An 18825-nucleotide genomic window follows, 5' to 3' on the forward strand; every position below is an offset into this window, starting at 1 on the left:
TTTTCATTTATGTGGTCATTGGAGATATGAATGGTGTCATTTCAACATCTGCTATAAGCAGGTTAGCGAACTATTTCCTTTCCTTTGCTTTTTTTTTTTTTTTTTTTTTTTTTTGTACGCTGGAACTCTATTCTCCGGGTCACTTTTAATGGCCCCACCCTGTATATAGAGAAGCTGTTTTTTCCAATCTATTACGCGTCTCAAAAATGAAATATATTCCATCTCCATTCTAACCTCTCTATCAAAACCGGAAATGGTAGATGTCAAGTACACTTCAAATTTTAATATTAATTGAGTAAATATCACGCCGTACAAACCGACCTTCTCCACATGAAATGAATAAGACTCAATTAGGTATAGATAATATTGACTACAAAAGATCACCTAACCACCCATTGATCTACACAAAAGTAATTTCTTCTGAATTCATGCCACCTTTAGTAATCCCTAAACATAATGCACCAGATTCACTTTCATGGAAGAAGAGGAGGAACACGTCTGATAACTGTTATTCAAAAGTCTGACACAATGATCATACAGAATCTAATAAAAATAATTTTAAAAAATGAAAATGTTTTAGTTATTCACAGTCCTCAGAAAATGAACTCTTACGTAATAAGATATATAATTCGATAGACAAACATCAAATTCAAAAATTAGAAGAAAGAACAGTTTTACTCTATATAACACAACTACACAGACTTACATATTGGTGCAGCAGTCTTTGTACCAACCACAAATTTAACTTCAGTATCAGTATCAACATCCATAAATGATTCTGAAACTTTCGCAATACAAACAATACTATATGTAAAGAGAAATGAAATTACATCCTCTTGTAAATGTTTAGGTTTCCTAACTGCATTATATTCATTATCAAATACTACTTGGAATACAAAGAAGACCTGATAATTCTTAACATTAAAACATTATATAATAACCTCATACTTAAGAACTATGATTCACTTCCTTTCCGTAAGGTAGAGGTCTGCACGGCCTCGGGCCGAACCCACGGGCTTAAGCCCGACTCGGCCCGCGGGCCGGACTCGGGCCTACAAAGCATATATCACTTCGAGCCCGGGCCGGGGTCGGGTCGTAAATTTTTAAATATACAACAATATTTCTCGGGCCTAACTTTATAAATATACTATACATCAATATTTATTGAATCTTTCTTTCTGGAGAACTTTTAAAGCACAACTTTAAAATTAAACCTCTAATTGCTGTAAATAAAAATACAATTTTGCGTTCATTATTAAGTTTCTGTAATTCGGGCTTATTTCGGGCTCATTTAATTATCGCACGAGCTAGGCCTAAATGCTAAAACATATTTCGGACTCGGGTCGGACCTCACATTATAAATTCACGGGTCGAGCCGGGTCCGGACTAAAAATTCCCGCCCGTGCAGACCTCTATCGTAAGGTCACATATGAGCATAGAAAATGTTAATACCATAGATTTGATGCTAAGGAAATCATGTAAAGTGGGGAAGCCATACCCATTAAAAATTTCTTTCTAAAACTATAAGTACATAATTTCGAACGAAAATTAATCAAGATATATTAAAGTAGAAAAGTGTTAATCGGTCTCCACCTGATAAATTCTGTTGATCTATAGTGATTAATAGAAAGTTGAAATCTCGAGATAATATTAAAAGTTGGTCTAGATCAGAAATAATAATCTATTTGGTGCAGCACTAACCCTGTCGAAACTTTTACAAATTAAAAAGAAACATACATATCACTGTTGGTATTTTCACTCAATCATATATTATTCGAATGTGATCTATTCAAAGCAATAAGACAGCATTTACTATCTTCTATTCCTCAAGTTTTGGGTTTGGGATCTTTTTCAGTACAACAACTTATTGCTGAATTCAATTAGAAAGTTATCAATATCATCATATATATATTTTTTTCGAATCCAATTTTAAAATGTAAATATCAAACTTTCTCTCCAATAGATGACATATAAGAATATATATCATGAGATAGATATATAACAAAATAATAAATACGGATATTTATATTCAATATTATGAGTTACTGCTACCATATCCAAAATAAATGAAGTCATATATAAAATGAAAACAATTTCAAACTAGAATGCCAGCCTTAACATTAAATTTAATATCAAAGGAAAATGAGGTAAAGAAGATTTTCAGTTACGTTGAAACGACAACTTGCAGATCATAGGCTATTACAGTGTCTCACTTGAGTCATCATACCCTTTTAATACCCATACAGGTGATGAAGTGACCTTTGTCTTTTAACTTCCGTTACGGATTCGAATTGTAAATCGGTGAGTACTTAAAGACTAATAATATATATATTATTATTTGGAGCTGTCTGTAAGTAGTATTGCACGTAGTAGTTATCTCTAAGGCATTTAGCGTCATTATTTTTATCTCTATAGTGAATTTAGTTTATTCAAGGCTATCTTTTAGAGAAAATTAGATAATTTTAGATAGCAATACTGGCATTCTGGCTGATAATAGTGAACTATTAGAACAGATTAAAGGCTTGATAGCCGACTAGTCTGCCAAATTTAACAAATCTTAGCCAAACGAAAGAGGAATTGAAGCAAAATTGTGAGATTACGTGGGAGAGGTTAGAGAAAGTAATAAAGAAAAAATGTGAGAATGTGAGAGTCAGGACTTGACTGAGATAAATAATAACTTAGCTAGTGTTCGTATAGAAAGTATAAAATTGACAACAAACTTAAAGAGTACCCTATCGAGGCAATAATTTTGAATATGCTAAACGAGAAATTACAGTTTGAAACATGAATGTAAACAAAACTTTAACAAATTAATAGAACAGGAAAATAATAAACAAAGTGAAAGTAGATTTGGGCAGCGTAAAAGACAAACATAGGAACTAATGGGAAAGTATGTAGTTTTACAGCACAGTATATCTAAGATTAGTGAAGCATTTGAGCATAAGGTCCAATCATTAGAAATCGTTGTTGTTTTACAAGAAAAGACTATCGATACGTCAAAACGTTGTTTTCATTAGTTAGCAAATAGGATAGATAATACCAATACGGAAGTCTCCAGATGTAAACAAATGTTAGCAGAAAACGCTCAAGACATAGAACAGTTATGGAGTTATGTAAACACGCAGAAACGTCACACTATTGAAGTGACAGTGATTGCAGAAAAAAATCCCAGTATTAATTGGTCTAAAATCAGAACGTCAAAAAGAAATTAAAAGTAAAATAATTAGGCTCAAACAAGAAGATATAGATTTGCCTAGGCGTACTAATCAATTAGAAAGTGACATTTGTTGGATTAGGGAAGATCACACAACTAGTATGCCGTAAAGACTTAATGAAACTTTTGAACACAATGTTTATAGCGTAGGTTATGCATAAGGTAACACGCAATCTAGTAGGGATTGTAGCCCCTGTTGTTGGTAAGAAAAAAAAAACTTATAGAAAAGTTTAAATTAGAGATGTACAACATTTATCTCTGTTTGATAATATGCCAGAAGGAAGGACAGTTCGTTAATTTTTGAAAGAGTAAGAGTACAAGGAGAACTTGTCAAATCTTAGCTGGACTGTTTATTACAGATGTTGTCTAGTATATTAGAAAAGCCAACGTTGCAATAGCATAGAGTTAAGATAGAGTTTTCCAAACGTTTGAACAATTCGGTCAGGCCTTGGTAAATTCTTTCGAATTCAAAGCAATAGGATTAGTCAAATATCCGAAAGCAGAAATAAACAATTCGACTCTACCTTTCATGTCTGTTCTCGAATTTGAAACTAATCTAAATGCAGTTTTCAGTAATTTGAACCCTGAAAGTTCGCCCATCAAATTAGATTTTGGAAAATGTTAAAGTTTCAGCCGTGCAATGATTACTCACATTGCTTGCCATCTATAAAGTGCATCAAATCATTCAGAAAACCGGAAAAACTTTTTCTGGAGTACGCTATAAGGAAATCAAAGATAGCAACCAGGGTCTAGAACTGAATAGTATTAAATATAGGACAATAGATGTTCGACAGGGTGAACCTATTCGGATTCATTATAGTCGAAAGGCGAAACCATCAAGTAGGATGAGAGATCAACCTCAGCCGTGGACCAATAATACTAGCCTCAGAAATAATAATAGTGGGAAAAATAGAATTCTTGAGAGAAATGAATCCAATACCGACGAAAAATGAAATGAAATTAAATCTTTAATTTTTACGTTCCATGGTTATGCTGGCTAGGCTAAAGGAGACGGTGATGATGGGAAATAAATGAAATGTTGGAATGAAGAAAGTGGGACAAAACGGGAGAACCCCGAGAAAACCCACGTACACGGTATTTGTCCACCACAAAGTTCAGTTGGCGCGAGCTGAGATCGAACCAAGGCCAATACAGTCTGAGACGAGAGACAAACAGTACGGTCAGAATTCAAATTCAGTCAAATCACAAGTGTCTTAAACTACACAAATTTGTGTTGTTTTTAAAAACAGTATTTTCTTTGTTCATAGTGCTGAGAGTTGTATTTTTCTGTTGTCTCACGGACTTTATGAACTGACCCATTCCCTTGATACTGACGTCGTTATGGTAACTTCACCAATTTAAACCATGGTGGCGATTCTATCAGTGTTTCCAACAATTCGTTTTGCAAAGGCATCCCAATCCGTCAACAAATTGTTATGGGTAGACAAGATTTTTTTTTTTTTTAACAATTATGGTTGTCACTTGATTTATATCGTCACTTCAACGAAGGTTGTGAGTATTCTACGTGTAATAATATTTAAGAACTTGTTGCGGAAAATGAAATTTTATAACAGTAATATCTTCGTAGAGATTTGATTTTTGTTACAATTACATCAAACTTTATGTTGTTTTGCTATGCTAGCCCATAGGATTTCTTCAGCTTAACGGAAGACTTAAATAGCGACGTTTCTCAAAGGCGCCTAGTTTTAGTGAACATAGATACGATTTTCAAGCAGTATACATTTTAGTGAAAAAAAATATATCATAATAAGACAACCTTCTTATAATGTATAAGCATATGCATTTACTAATTGTCAAATTAAAAACAAAGGCGCCATCAATTCATTTGTTAATATCTAACTGAATTACTTTTGTGTTTTTGCTCAGAGATAAATAATTTCATTTTTGTAATTTTTTTTTCTTAGTTTTGCTATATCAGTAAAATTTTAAAAAGGTAAAACTACGTAATTTTCTTGAAAACAACATTCCGCTCCGTACTTACAAGACTACTCGTGTTATTGAAACGTATTAATCCATGTTTATTGCCAGAATCGTTTTATTATTTATTTATCCCTACATTGCAGTACAAGGGAGCTAACGTGTCAAGCCCAACATTTCTAGCGCTCTTTATGCTACATGGGAGGAAATCAACAGCTAGCTGTAGATCGTTGGGCAACTTTTCCATTCTTAATCAAAATTTGTTTTGATAAGTCAGTAACTAAATTTATTCCTCAAGTCTTATTTCAAAGGGCCTCAACTCAGTGGCGACGATAAGGACCCCGCAGACCCCGCGGCGCGGGAAGGCCCCGGACCTGAGGGGGCCCCTAGAAAGTACGCTCACCAAGGCACCTTATACATGTCATTTAGCCTATAATTTTAATGCATTTTGAAAGTGTTTCTCCATAGCCTATAACTAATTCTAACAGTTTCACTAAATTAAATAATGAAGTAATCATTAAAATTAAATAATAAGGTAAATAATAAGGAGTATGAACATAAATGTCAGGCTGATCTTTACGATTTTCCAAAGATTTTATTTTCCAGTGTAACATTTGTATATTGAAATGTTTTGTAGGTAGAGACAAATAGCGGTCCGGCCGTGTCTTTTCCCTTTCACCAATTCTATTTAAAAATTTCTAAGTACAATGTCTTTAATTTTCAAAGAGTAATTAATAGTGTATTTTCTCCTATTGACCAGATGAAGGAGATTGTGTTTTGCGGTTGCCCCTTCAGCTCATGGCAGCGCGTTCAGAACACTTGCTAGGTTATAGGTAAGATTTATGGGAAACCCCCCTCCGCTCATGGCAGCCTCGTGAGTTTTTTAGTTGTAGTTAGGATCCATACTCCAGTGCGACATAGGGCTTAGGAAAGGTGTACCCCTATTCCAGTTCGACCTCGGAGCAGGTAATGGCTAGTCGGTCAGTGGTCAAACTGATGCCAGGTCCCTCTTTTATTTGTCCTCTTCGGGTGGTTCGTCCTCCTTGGGATCCTTTCGTGTGGTCCGTCTCCTTTCTGTTTCCTTCGCGTCTTCCTCTTTAGTGTATCGCCTGCTTTTGTAAATAATGGCACGTATCGTTATACATGTGCTTTTGTTGTAATGTGGGAATCCTTACAATATTATTTATATTAGTCTATTATGCCATACTTTTGTTATCGTGTATCTTAGACTACAATTACCGTGTTTTACAATAAATTATCGCGTATTTCAATAAATTATTGTGTTCGTTGGAAATATCTACCAAGAAAACAATTCGAGACATTGTAACTTGTTAATTGAAGAAGACAGTTGCTTCTTGAGTAGTTTGCCGGATTTGACTACTGACTTACAACTGTACCTCACACTTCCTGTCACAACTGCTGCAGCAGACAGAAGGTTTTCAAAATTAAAAATTATCAAGAATAATTTACGGAGTACCGTAACAGAAGGTAGATTGCGTGCGCTTGCCATTTTGAGAATCGAACATGAAAAAAAAAGGATAAAATTATAAACAAATTCTTGCTCCTGAAGAACCGAAGGTTATCGTGTAAACAGTTCTTTAAAAAAATAGTGTTCTATTCCATTCCAAGTGAAATATAGTGATAATGATGCTTACAATACTTCTCCTTAGTTTTATTATGTGTGTTTCTGTGTTTCGTTTTCCAGTGTGACGATACAAGAAGAGTTTCCATTCCGTTTTATTCTAGGCAATGAAAGTACTATATTTTACGATAGTGAACAAAAATATTATACATTAATTTTTCCTCTGTGTAGAATGTAATTACAATATAATCCCGGATAACCGAAACGAGAATTATCCAAAATCGTAAATCCAAAAAACATGTACTGTAAAGCACGGGAATAATCTAGAGGACGGGGGCGCGCTAGGCTATGCCTAATCCATGTGCTATAAAGATAAACTATTACAGTACTAACTACATATAGATGTACTGTAGTTCTAAAAATGTTCATTTAACCTACAAAAACTAAAACCTGAGCCACTGGCGTAACAGACCTTAAGTCCTGAGCCGGCGTCAACGCCATATGTTAACGACTGGTGAACCTACGACCACCTGAGCGACGAACATATGGTCAGGCCATTGCGTCACCCTCTCCCAACAGGCGTATCCCTCCCCAGTTTTCCTCACGACACTGGGCAGATGCCAAAAATTTGGAGTATTCCAGCGGAGGATTGAACCCGGAATTACGTGGATATGAATTCAACGCTCTAACCACTAGACTATTGAGCTCCTTAAATTTAATAAAGAACGTAAGTGTAGCCTACAAAGAGAGCTTTCAAGTTATTTGATCTTCAAAACATTTCAGATAAATAAAAAAATACTGTAATACAGGCCCGTTAATAGATGTCCATGACTCAACAAACAAACAAATAAATATATCCGAAATAATGCCCCCTACTTTAGTTCGGTTAACCCTGGTTATACTGTATTATTATTATTATTATTATTATTATTATTATTATTATTATTATTATTATTATTATTATTATTATTCGTAGTAGTTGTAATCATAGTGGTAATACTGTTAACAATGTAAAATGGTACAATAGTACGCATATAGAAATTGTAAATGAAGTTCGAGTAACACATGGCCTTTTGTTCAGTTTTTGCGGGGGGGGGGGGGGCGAAGCCAGTATCGCCGCCACTGCCTCAACTGCTGGTTTTAGTACCCTATCAATAATTTATATTCTTTAACAAAATCTGACTATTCTTCCTTCAGTTGAAAAAAAAGTTTTTTTTTTAAATTTCTTTTTCTGTTATTTTAATTTCGGTTCTGTTTCTAGCCATCGGCGCAAATCTGTCTTCAACATTGGGAAGGAGAGGTAAGATTATTATTATTATTATTTTAGCAATGTTCAAAATTTTTATGAAGTTGAAAAACAATGCTGTGGAGGATCAGGGGAGCGGAGTTGTCTTCAACATTGGAAGACGGGCATATTTGAGGCTTATTCACATTTCTACCCAAACAACACATTACAAATAAGATTATTGCGGGAGACAGTCCTTCCAGTTCCAAGATTGGAGGGGACATGTTCTCATCCTCCCGGGATTTGCGCCAGTGTTTTAGCATACAGTAACTTCATGCCACTTGAACCTACACTTTAAAGTAAGATTTGAATTGCATGAGTCTTACCAGGAATTTAATTCAAGTTTTCTACTTAATAACGAGAAATGGCAACCACTAACTAATTGCGACTCTTATGACATTTATGACTTGTTATGCCTTCTAACATGATTATCAACCATCAGTAATTACAATCTAAAATTATCATAGAAACTTTACGATGTAAGTTACCTGAAGCATTTGTCTGAATTGTCTTCTTCCAGAGAATCCTCGCCAGACTTTCTGAATTATAATTGCGGCCTCGTTCAATTTTATTATGTATAATCGTGTAAGGTAACCCCTCACCCATTGCTGTATTGTCCGTGCTGCATTGAATTCATGAACACGAACTCTTTCGGTTTCACTGAAATCAGAAATTCAAAATGTAAAGAAAAGTTTTCTTTTAACATTTATCTACCTAGGTATATTCCAACATAACATATAAAGAAATCTGATGACGAGCAGATGTTTATATTAAATGGTCAGATTTGTGTTTAACGAAACTTATATTAAACGAAAATGCCTTTACAGTCTTAGTATTTCAAGCGTTTAAAATTACTTGCATCTGCTTTAGCGGAAACATATATATATAATATGGTACAGTGAGAGTTCGTTGAAGACAATGTTACTGTATTACCTATTGTAAAATTCCATAATTATGCGCATGGGAGGTGATATAAACATTTACAGTATACGTAATGTATATAATTTTTCTGGATAAATACTGTAGTTTAAAATGCTGTCTCTTTTATTTATTAATTACTTTTTTCAATTGTTAAATGACAGAAAAATAAGGTTCTATACCGTGTTCTTCTCATTCCTGATCAGCATTGAAGCTAGCAGTTAAACCCTTATATAAAAGTGGCAAGAAAGATCTTACATCGAACTACAGACCAATATCATGTCTGTCTACCTTCTCTAAACTTTTTGAAAAACTTATGTATATAAGACTAGTTAGCTTTCTAAATAATTTTAACTTAATATCTCCTGCTCAAAATGGCTTTAGATCAAATAAGTCTACTGAAACTGCTCTTTACTCCTTTCTCTATTCCGCTTTAAATTCATTAAACGCTAAGAAGTATACAACTGGCATATTTCTTGATCTTAGCAAAGCTTTTGATACAATTGATCATCAAATTTTACTTGAAAAATTACAAGATCATGGTATTAGGGAAAATGCTTATGAGTGGTTTAAATCATATATATCCAACAGAAGGCAAACTGTTGAAATTAACTGATAAACTCGAGACACACAGGGAGTAAGCAAATGTTATTCAGATACCAAAGAGTAAAAATTTGGAGTTCCGCAAGGTTCCATCTTAGGCCCTATTCTATTTTTAATATATATAAATGACTTACCACAATGTTTAGACTTTGCTAAAATTGTTCTGTATGCTGACCATACAAATATATTAGTAACCGGAGACACTTACGTTGAGTTATGTAATGCAGTAGATTCCACCATGTCTGCCGTCAGTGAATGGATGGATAGAAATAAACCAATACTAAATACCACAAAGTCTTCGTGCAGGTGGTTTCACGTAGTAAAAAACGAGATGAGAGAACGCCCTTGTGTAACAATTAACTGCAAAACGTTGAATTACGTTTCGGATATCAAATTTCTTGGTCTTTGGGGTTCAGATACATTAGATTGGAAAATTCACATTCAAAAATTATCTAGTAAATTGGCTCAAACCTGTTACATGTTAAAGCTTTTACGAAATAGTGTCAGTCAGCATGTTCTGCTCACAACTTATTTTGGACTTTTTCATTCTAAATTGGAATATGGTATTATATTCTGGGGATCTACTGCACTGCTAAATTCCATATTCGTTTTACAAAAGAGAGCTTTAAGGTTTATGACCAGAAGTAAACCTCGAACTTCTGTAAATCTCTATTTAAATTTCTTGAAATCTTACCTCTTCCATGTTTATATATATATATATATATATATATATATATATATATATATATATATGAACTTCTAAAATTTGTAAAAAAAGATATACAGCTAGGTATAAGCAGCTTCCGGTTGAACTCAGATATTCATACGCATAATACAAGACAAGCATCGGATCTTCATGTAGAGTTCTCACGTTTAAAAGTGCATAAGAATAGTACATTTCCTATAGCAGTGAATATTTATAACAAGCTTCCTTCCACTTTAAAAAACAAACCATCCGGTTTCAATAAAGCAGTCAAATACTACCTACTTGAGCACTGCTTCTATTCTGTAGAAGAATATCTCGCCTGTAGTAAATGAGATTTAAAGTATATATATTTTGTATATCTATAATGTAAGGTTTTATTAACTGTTATGTTGTTTTATATCGTTGTATGTAAATTAGAATAATGAAAAATTGTACTTTTTTAAAACTTAAATTGACACTATTTTAGTATTGCATGTAGATTTAAATGTATACATATGTACACATTCAGTGCTCTTGTGACGTGTCCAACTCATACGTTCACGTTGTGAACAAAGGGATGAAAATAAATACAATACAATACAATACAATACAGCCACACAGAATGCAAACCATCGAGTGAACTCGGTAGTCGCTCAAAGTCAGCGGTGTGCCGTTAAGTCTAGCGGCGTTTTTACAACCGCATCTAGCGGTGAAAATTCGTCAGCAAGTTGGCAGGAAATCTGATGATTTCAAAAACTATGTCTAAAACATTACCATACCACATGTTTCTATGCATTTTTCTTTTCTTCAGTGTTGTTAGGGCGACTGCATACAGATGCTTGCAAGCTAGGGTTGTTAGTTTTTTTTTTTTTTAAGAGAAAAGAAGAAAGATTTTACGATTTTTAGGGGGAGTACAATGGAGGATATGTGATATTCAGAATTTACATATAACAAATACATATATGGTTTCTCAAAGTAACGTATAATAATTTTAATGGGAAACTGGGGCAGATTCATTAAAAATTATTGCAACATATAAAGCACAAAAAGTATATTACAGTTGCCGGTGGGAGCTAGTGTGGTTCGGATCCAACGCTAAGTTATAGGTTCTTGTCTCATATAGTCTCGGTGCTGCAGGGAACGCTCAACTCAAAACCAACCAACTTTATTACACAAACCTTTGTTGCCTTTTAATTGTATTTTAATGAAGACTTTCCATCTCTTAACAGTCGCACTTTTTTTTTTTTTTTTTTTTTACACGTACAAAAAATTCTTCCAGTACACAGCTATTTGAATTTTTGTTTTTATTAGTTCACAAGTGCTTATATTTCTGACTGCAGCAGCTATATCACGATCTATCAAAACTGCGATATGATCGAGACAATGTTCACAGACGGAGGCTAAGATGCTAAAACCAACCATTCTTAAACATAACGGGGAGTGTTAATTAGATGGAAGATAAAAACGCAACCAAACGATTTTTTTTTTTTCTGAATACTAAGTTACATCGTTTAGTTGCGTTATTAACAATATGTGAGAAATCAGTTACTTTATTTAAAAAAATAATTATAACAAAAAATTCAAAAGTATCCAGCACTTTTATTTCTTTTATTTATTAAATAGTGGAAAAATTCGTTTTAGGGAAAAATCGTGTTAGAAAGACTTAAAACTTAAGAAAAATCGTACAATTTGTGAACAGTAGCATACATGGAATTTCATCTACTGCATAGAGCACGAGCTACTTTCGTATGCATTTATATATGGTAATTTTGGTAATTTTTTATTTTTCCACAATATCTTTCTGTAAGATTTGCAAACACCACTGCTAGTGAATTGCACGTAAGAGAAACGGAGATATTACTATTACATCACATGGTAACTGTTAATGTTACATATTCTTTTGACTATGTATTTGTCTTTCTTTCTTGGGTACATATGTGCGAATTTGTTTCCTGGTTTGGTATCCGTTGAATTTATCTGTGATTAAAACAGAAGCAGAAAATGAAAAAAAAAAAAAAAAACAGAGTATCCGAGATTAGAAAAAACATACTTGCGTGATCCAAATTTGGAATGAATGTAGGTTTAAGTTGATTAGAAAAATGCTGTTCTAATGTTGATTTGCCTACTTCCGTCTTACTAAGTATTGACTTTTCATTGCACAATCTGAAGGCATCGGTTTTGGACGATGGTTTCACTTCAATTATATATATATATATATATATATATATATATATATATATATATATATATATATATATATATATATATATATATATATATATATATAGGATGAACAGTAACTATGTGGACAAACAGGACGCCGAAAGCGTGGGAAAGTTAATTTAGAGCTCTATAGCTCCACTATCCTGAATTTAGAGCTAAGGCGGCAAGGTCACGTCAAAGAAACCGAACCTGCTCTATCCAAAAATGCCTATGCTGAAATCATGACATTCGTGTGCAAGGGATTCCCCAAAGGAAGTGGGGAATCCCCGGGAATTGTCTGTCGAAATGTGGGTCTAAAGTTGCACGGTTTGAAGGTTATACGAACATTAAGCAATGATTTATTGTCGGAAATGTCATATCGCCAACATTGTCAATATAGTGCAGGAGTGTATATTTGCTATGTGGGGTTGCATACCTGCAACATTAGGCATTAGTTACAACAGGGAAGAATGTGCTCTTGAGTTAATATACATGAGAGGGGGAGTCGCTTGCAATGAATAGAAGTAGCGCATTATGTAAACAACTATAATATTTAGACATGGGACTTAGTCGTAACAAAGATGAAAATAGGGTGCAAGAACTCGAAACATATGGCATTTGAAAGACTACTAAATAAGACAAACATGCATGTGTATTGTATGAGTGGACCAAGTAAACGAAACTAGTTCGGTCAGTCTTGTCTTGTTGTCTCGTCTCGAAGGTACATCTCGGTTTTGAAATGCGACGAGACAGAAAAAGTGCTCGTCTCCTAGCAACACTAGCAAGAACTCTAAAAAGTTTGGATTCATGAGGACACCGAAACACTACGCTGGTAGGAATGGCCTATGTTCTGGGAAAGAATTGAGATATGTAGGGGCCATCCAGGTCCATTTCAGTACAGATACGATTCAGGCATAGGCCTGGTGGTACTGATGGAAACCCTGACAACTGTCAGGATGGCCGAAACGGAATTTAGCAATGTAAATAGTGTGTGGCATGTACGTCCCTCAGCCAGCATAACGTGCGGGCTGACGGGAGATAAGGTAAGGACCTAGGCCTTGGAGTGCTACCGTTACCATATTCGCGCGCACATTCGCAGTGATGGCATTACAAATATTGTACACTATGGTATGCTGATTAAAATAGCAAGAATATTATCAGCTGGGTAAAAGCATTTTCCCAGTTGGTACACCGGCGTTCAATATCTTGCGGCGGCCACCCTGACCAGGGTTGTACAGTGTTTCTCATCAGCCACACTAGGTAATGCCAGGACACTTTTCCTGCATCCTTGTCCACTTCCCTACCCCGGCATCGTCAAAGTTGCTGCAATGTCATAAAGAGTGTTTAAATAAATGAGGGCGGCCTACTGTCACCTTTCATAGCCAGTTTGTGGGTGAATAAGGGGACATATGCATGATGTCAACTAACTTTATCAGGTATAAGATGTACATGTTTGAAGGAACACCATCATTTTCAATGCACGAAATATGCATACATTTCGAGGGGAGGGGAAGACGACGGAGTGATATCAACCTACATACAAGTCTCCTGTAGACGAGCACCGAACAGAAAAAAAACAAAGAGTAATGCTTTGTTTCTCATTTGTATCAAGCACACTAGAGGTATAGACGATTTGTTGGAAATCCTATAGAAGTCTTAACAAGCTAGTTCTGTGTGACGCTTGCAATGATTCACTTTTCAGGCAGTGCTTATATGGTAGATAGCAAGTTATATCAAATTACGTCCCTGAATTAAAGTGATGGTTATGGAACGTGTGGTTTGAAAGAATAAAGCAACTGTAAAAAAGTGCTATGATGTTAAATGTCAGCAGTTGTTTGAATGTGGTATCACGATGGCGCATTTCTTACTATCCGAGTTGGCTTATATACATCTCATTTATGGGGAGGGAAGAGGTAATAGCCGAGAGGCGAGGCAGTTGTAGAGTGATAGGTTCCCTAATCGACGAGTACCGTCGCACGTCTTTTTTCAACGGCTGGATCTTCGTCTTAGGAAAACAGGATCTCTGAGACCCCAAATAGCTATTGGACGAATTCGAGATGTGCGAGCTGTTAGGTTTGAAGAGGAAGTTGTTGCGGCAATTCAGTTCCGTCCCTAATCTAGCACACGCGGTATAGCCCAGACACTACACGCCAGTCATATAAGTGTGTGGCGCGTCCTCCACGACGAAGTTATGCACTCATTCAAGTTGAAGAAAGTACATGATCCATTGTCAGAAGACTTTACCCGCAGTGTGGTCTTTTGCCAATGGTACTTACGTCAAACTATCGCCATTCCAAACTTTCCAACTGTGATTTTGTGGTAGTGATGAGCAAATGCAAGACCAAGACCAAGACCGGGGTGGTCTTGGTCTTGCACATCCAGTCTTGGTCTTGGTCTTGCACTGGAACCCTTGGTCTTGGTCTTGGTCTTGCACACCCAGTCTTAGTCTTGGTCTTGTTATTGCATGCAAGAGTCTTGCAAGTCTTGCATTTAAGAAATCTCAAGCTTTTCATAGGTAAATTTTACTATGGATATAAGGGATAATAAACTCTACAATGCGCCAATAGTAACGGAAATACAATGCATGTTTCTAAATGTAATATAGTTTAACTTTTTGTAAGTACCATGTAGTGTTGTAAATAGAAAAAAAAACGTTCGTATTTTTTCAGAAATGTACGTGTTTTTTAGAAAAAAACATTGCCTCTCGTTTTTTTTCTAAATTTCGTTTTTTTTCAGATAGTCATTTGTAATTTATCTTACGTCATTTAAGTCTGAAGTATTTTTATGTAAAGTTCGTTCAAGGAACGTTCAGTACCTCATGTAAACAAATACACGTGGTGATGGCTTTATTTCATTGGTTACAGAGCCTATCAACATCCATGCGGTAGAAGAAAATAGTCCATCATCAAGTACGCTCTTTTTTAAATGTTTTTGTTTCTTATAAAGCAATTTCCTTCTAGAAATGCAATTTCCTTACAATTAAATAATAGAAGTAACAATATATCTAAGAATTAAATTGAATTAATGCAATAAAAGAGAATACGCATGTGCAGAAAGTGGCTTTGCTCCACCTTCGCGCGAATTACAGTTTACAATATGGCCGCGTGCGGGGAATATGTAAAACATCGACAGGGTAAACCGTTGCGTAGTGGTGAAAAACGTATTGTTCTCAATGTTTTCCATAAGCTGTGTGAAAAACATCCAACGCTAGCCATAAAAGACATAGTGAAATTAACTGCAGAATTTACTGGTGTGTCTGTGTTTAGTGTTAATGGTGCTCGTAGTGAAAGATTAAAAAAAGGAATACTGTCAACTCCCGGGAAGAAACATAGACGTGAGAAACCAGTATTGGAAGTTCAGTGTGATGAATTTGTAAGAACTGCTATTCGTAGAAAAGTTCATCAATTTTATGTGAGAAATGAACCACCAACAATCAATAAAGTGCTGTCCGCTGTAAACATCGATACAGATTTACCTAATTTCAAAAGAACGACTTTTTATACTCTACTGTGTGAAATCGGGTTCGAATTTGTCCGCAGAAATCGAAAACAAATAATCATTGATCGTGAAGATATAGTACACTGGCGGAGGGAATACCTAAGGAAAATTCGTTCCTACAGGCAACAAGGTAAAAAAATATATTACCTTGATGAGACTTGGGTCAATGAAGGTCATACGACAACAAAAGTGTGGGTTGACTCAAGTGTAAAAGATAGAAAGCAAGCGTTTCTTTCAGGTTTGAGCACCGGCTTGAAAAATCCTACAGGAAAGGGGAAGCGCCTGATTCTCCTACATATTGGAAGTGAAGACGGTTTTTTGGAGGGAGGGGTCTTGCTTTTTGAATCCAACAAAACGGGGGATTATCATGATGAGATGACAGGTGATGTGTTTAGCAATTGGTTTCGAAACATTTTGCCGAAACTCGAACCTAACAGTGTGATTGTCATGGACAATGCGCCATATCACAGTGTAAAGTCAGAGCGCATTCCAAACAGATCGTGGGTCAAAAACGATATTATTGAATGGATGGGAAATAAAGACATACCATACGCAAAAGACATGATAAAAGACGAGCTAATTCAGGTGATAAAAGCAGCAAATGTAAAATCAAAATATGATAAATATATTATTGACAGTATGGCAGAAAACGCTGGCCACACTGTTTTAAGACTCCTTCCCTACCATTGTTTCTTTAACCCGATTGAGTTGGTGTGGAGTCAGGTCAAGGGTTATGTTAGAAGTAATAATACCACGTTCAAAATCAAGGAAGTTAAGAGCTTGGTTCAAAAGGGTTTGGAGCAGGTAACAGCTGATAAGTGGCAAGAGTGTATTAAACACGTCGTAGGAGAGGAGGAAAAATTCTTAGAATTGGATGGGATCTGTGATTCAGTTGTTGACCGTTTGGTTATAAATGTTGTTGACGACACCAGTAGCAGTGAGAGCGAGGACACGGATATGGAAGGGATTCAACCCATGTCAGATTCGCAATAGGTATGTTAACATGTTTTTATTTTTCGCTTTTGTTTACTTTTAAAACCACAATCAAATCATCAAATTTTAATCGCGAGTAGGGAAACAAACAGAAATTCCAACTTTAATATGTAGTAATTATTTCTTGCTTTTATAATGCAAAATAGCCATGTTTGAAATTAATCGTTTCGTCTGCAAGATCACAATATTTCTCGTGGTGGTATTGTTTTGTAAACTGCGTGGTACAAGCACGTGCTTCTCGAACGAAGCGCTGACCGACAGCCAATCATCCGATGACTGGCGGAGTAATACCATTCTGCAATGTTTACATCAGGATCAGAAGATTCGTTGAATGAAGAGTAGGTGTAATTACCATAAAATGCAACATAAATTAAACACTATATACTGATACGGTACAAATATTTTACAATTTATATGAGTAGCGTACCTACTAATAATTCGGGTTTCTGTACTGTTTCACCAATATCAACCAAGAAATAAAGGTATAAATGAACATTTGTTTTTTTCGTGAAAATAGGCCTTTAATAAGTACAAAAATAATATCACAAACAGTATAAAATGCAAATAACTTGTCTAAAGGTAAAAACTAATACTAATTTGCCTACTAGTATTTTTCTGAATATCATATATAAATAACTTGTCGACTAGATATATGATATGCATTGCTGGCTCTACCATATGTGCAACACGTGCATTTGCACGGGGCTGCATTATCTGTCATAAGTATCTTATTTAAAATAAATATTTCTTGTAGGAGACAGACTTCATGATCATGGTAGCCAAATTTACTAAGCTGACCTTCTATTTGAATACTACATTCATAAATTATGTTTAGGTCGCATTAGTTTAAGTCACATGATCAGTGCTAAAGCAAATGGTAAAATAAATCCCAGAATAAATTGCTTGATTGTTGTCAAATACAGGAACTCAATTCTCGAATGCCTGTCCCCTTTGGTTAGTTATCAGAGTTCTGATATGAAAGCTTCTCTTGTCTTTATCGCAAATAAGATCGTTATCATTGAAGGTGGAAACACTTTAAAAAAATAACAGATGTAGAAGGAAAATCAAGAAATAAAGGTAAAAGAGCTAGTTGCACTATAATTGCAAACTGATATGTTGAGATTGAAACTCGATATTGAATTCTATAAAAAAGATTACCATCTTTCAGATGTATTTGCTTTATCTTTCACTAACATAATAGATTAATATTTAAAGGAAAAAACAGACACAACAATATTGTATTTGTAGTAAGTATTTAAGCCTTTCTGAGTGCGAGTGTAGTTTCCCTCCCTTTCGCTGTTCATGCTGGAGTAGCATACTTAAAATCGTGACTTTTAAGATTTGTTCGTTCTGGAGAAAGAGGGAGGCGGCAAATTACGTCATTGCGCGGGCGAAAAATTGCCTTGGGCCGGCCCGATGATATGTACACTCATGTCCAAAATGATTGTCGCATATCTATAACTGTCTTCTTGTAAGAATATAATTTGATAATGATTTTGCAGGGTACTTTTAATACTGATGCTGTGTGTATAATCGGAAAGTGTATATTTGTGGTAAATTTCAAAGGAAAAGACATATAAATACGAAAATGAGAAAGAGTAAAAGAAAATGTTGCTAAATGGACAAGAAAGTTTCATTTTCGTTTTATTGTTCTTATTTACTGCTCTTTTGACATGAAATTTGCCACATACATGTCTTTGCCGATTATACACATACTAACATTATAAGAAATACCAGGCGGATTCGTTATCAAATTATATTCCTACAACAACATATTTATAGACATGCGACAATAATTTTGGACATGAGTGTACATACAAGACATGAATATAGGATGACATAATTTGAAGTAATGCAGGGTGTTTCAAAATGAATATTAGGGTTTTGAAACTGTAGTATCTATTACA

The 18825-nt window shown here is 35.0% G+C and overlaps 1 protein-coding gene across 2 annotated transcripts in view; it reads right to left on the reverse strand.

The window, feature by feature from the left end:
* Positions 1-18825, reverse strand: part of LOC145660498 (spermatogenesis-associated protein 17-like) — a 63718-nt gene that overhangs the window by 25814 nt on the left and 19079 nt on the right. For both annotated transcript variants that reach the window (XM_081725622.1, XM_081725623.1), the window contains exon 2: positions 8508-8679. In XM_081725622.1, coding sequence (XP_081581748.1) covers positions 8508-8679 — 172 coding nt within the window. The remainder of the gene's footprint in view (positions 1-8507; positions 8680-18825) is intronic.

This window comes from Thermobia domestica, chromosome 9 (assembly GCF_964235325.1).
Source record: "Thermobia domestica chromosome 9, izTheDome1.hap1.1, whole genome shotgun sequence".
Lineage (NCBI taxonomy): Eukaryota > Metazoa > Arthropoda > Insecta > Zygentoma > Lepismatidae > Thermobia > Thermobia domestica.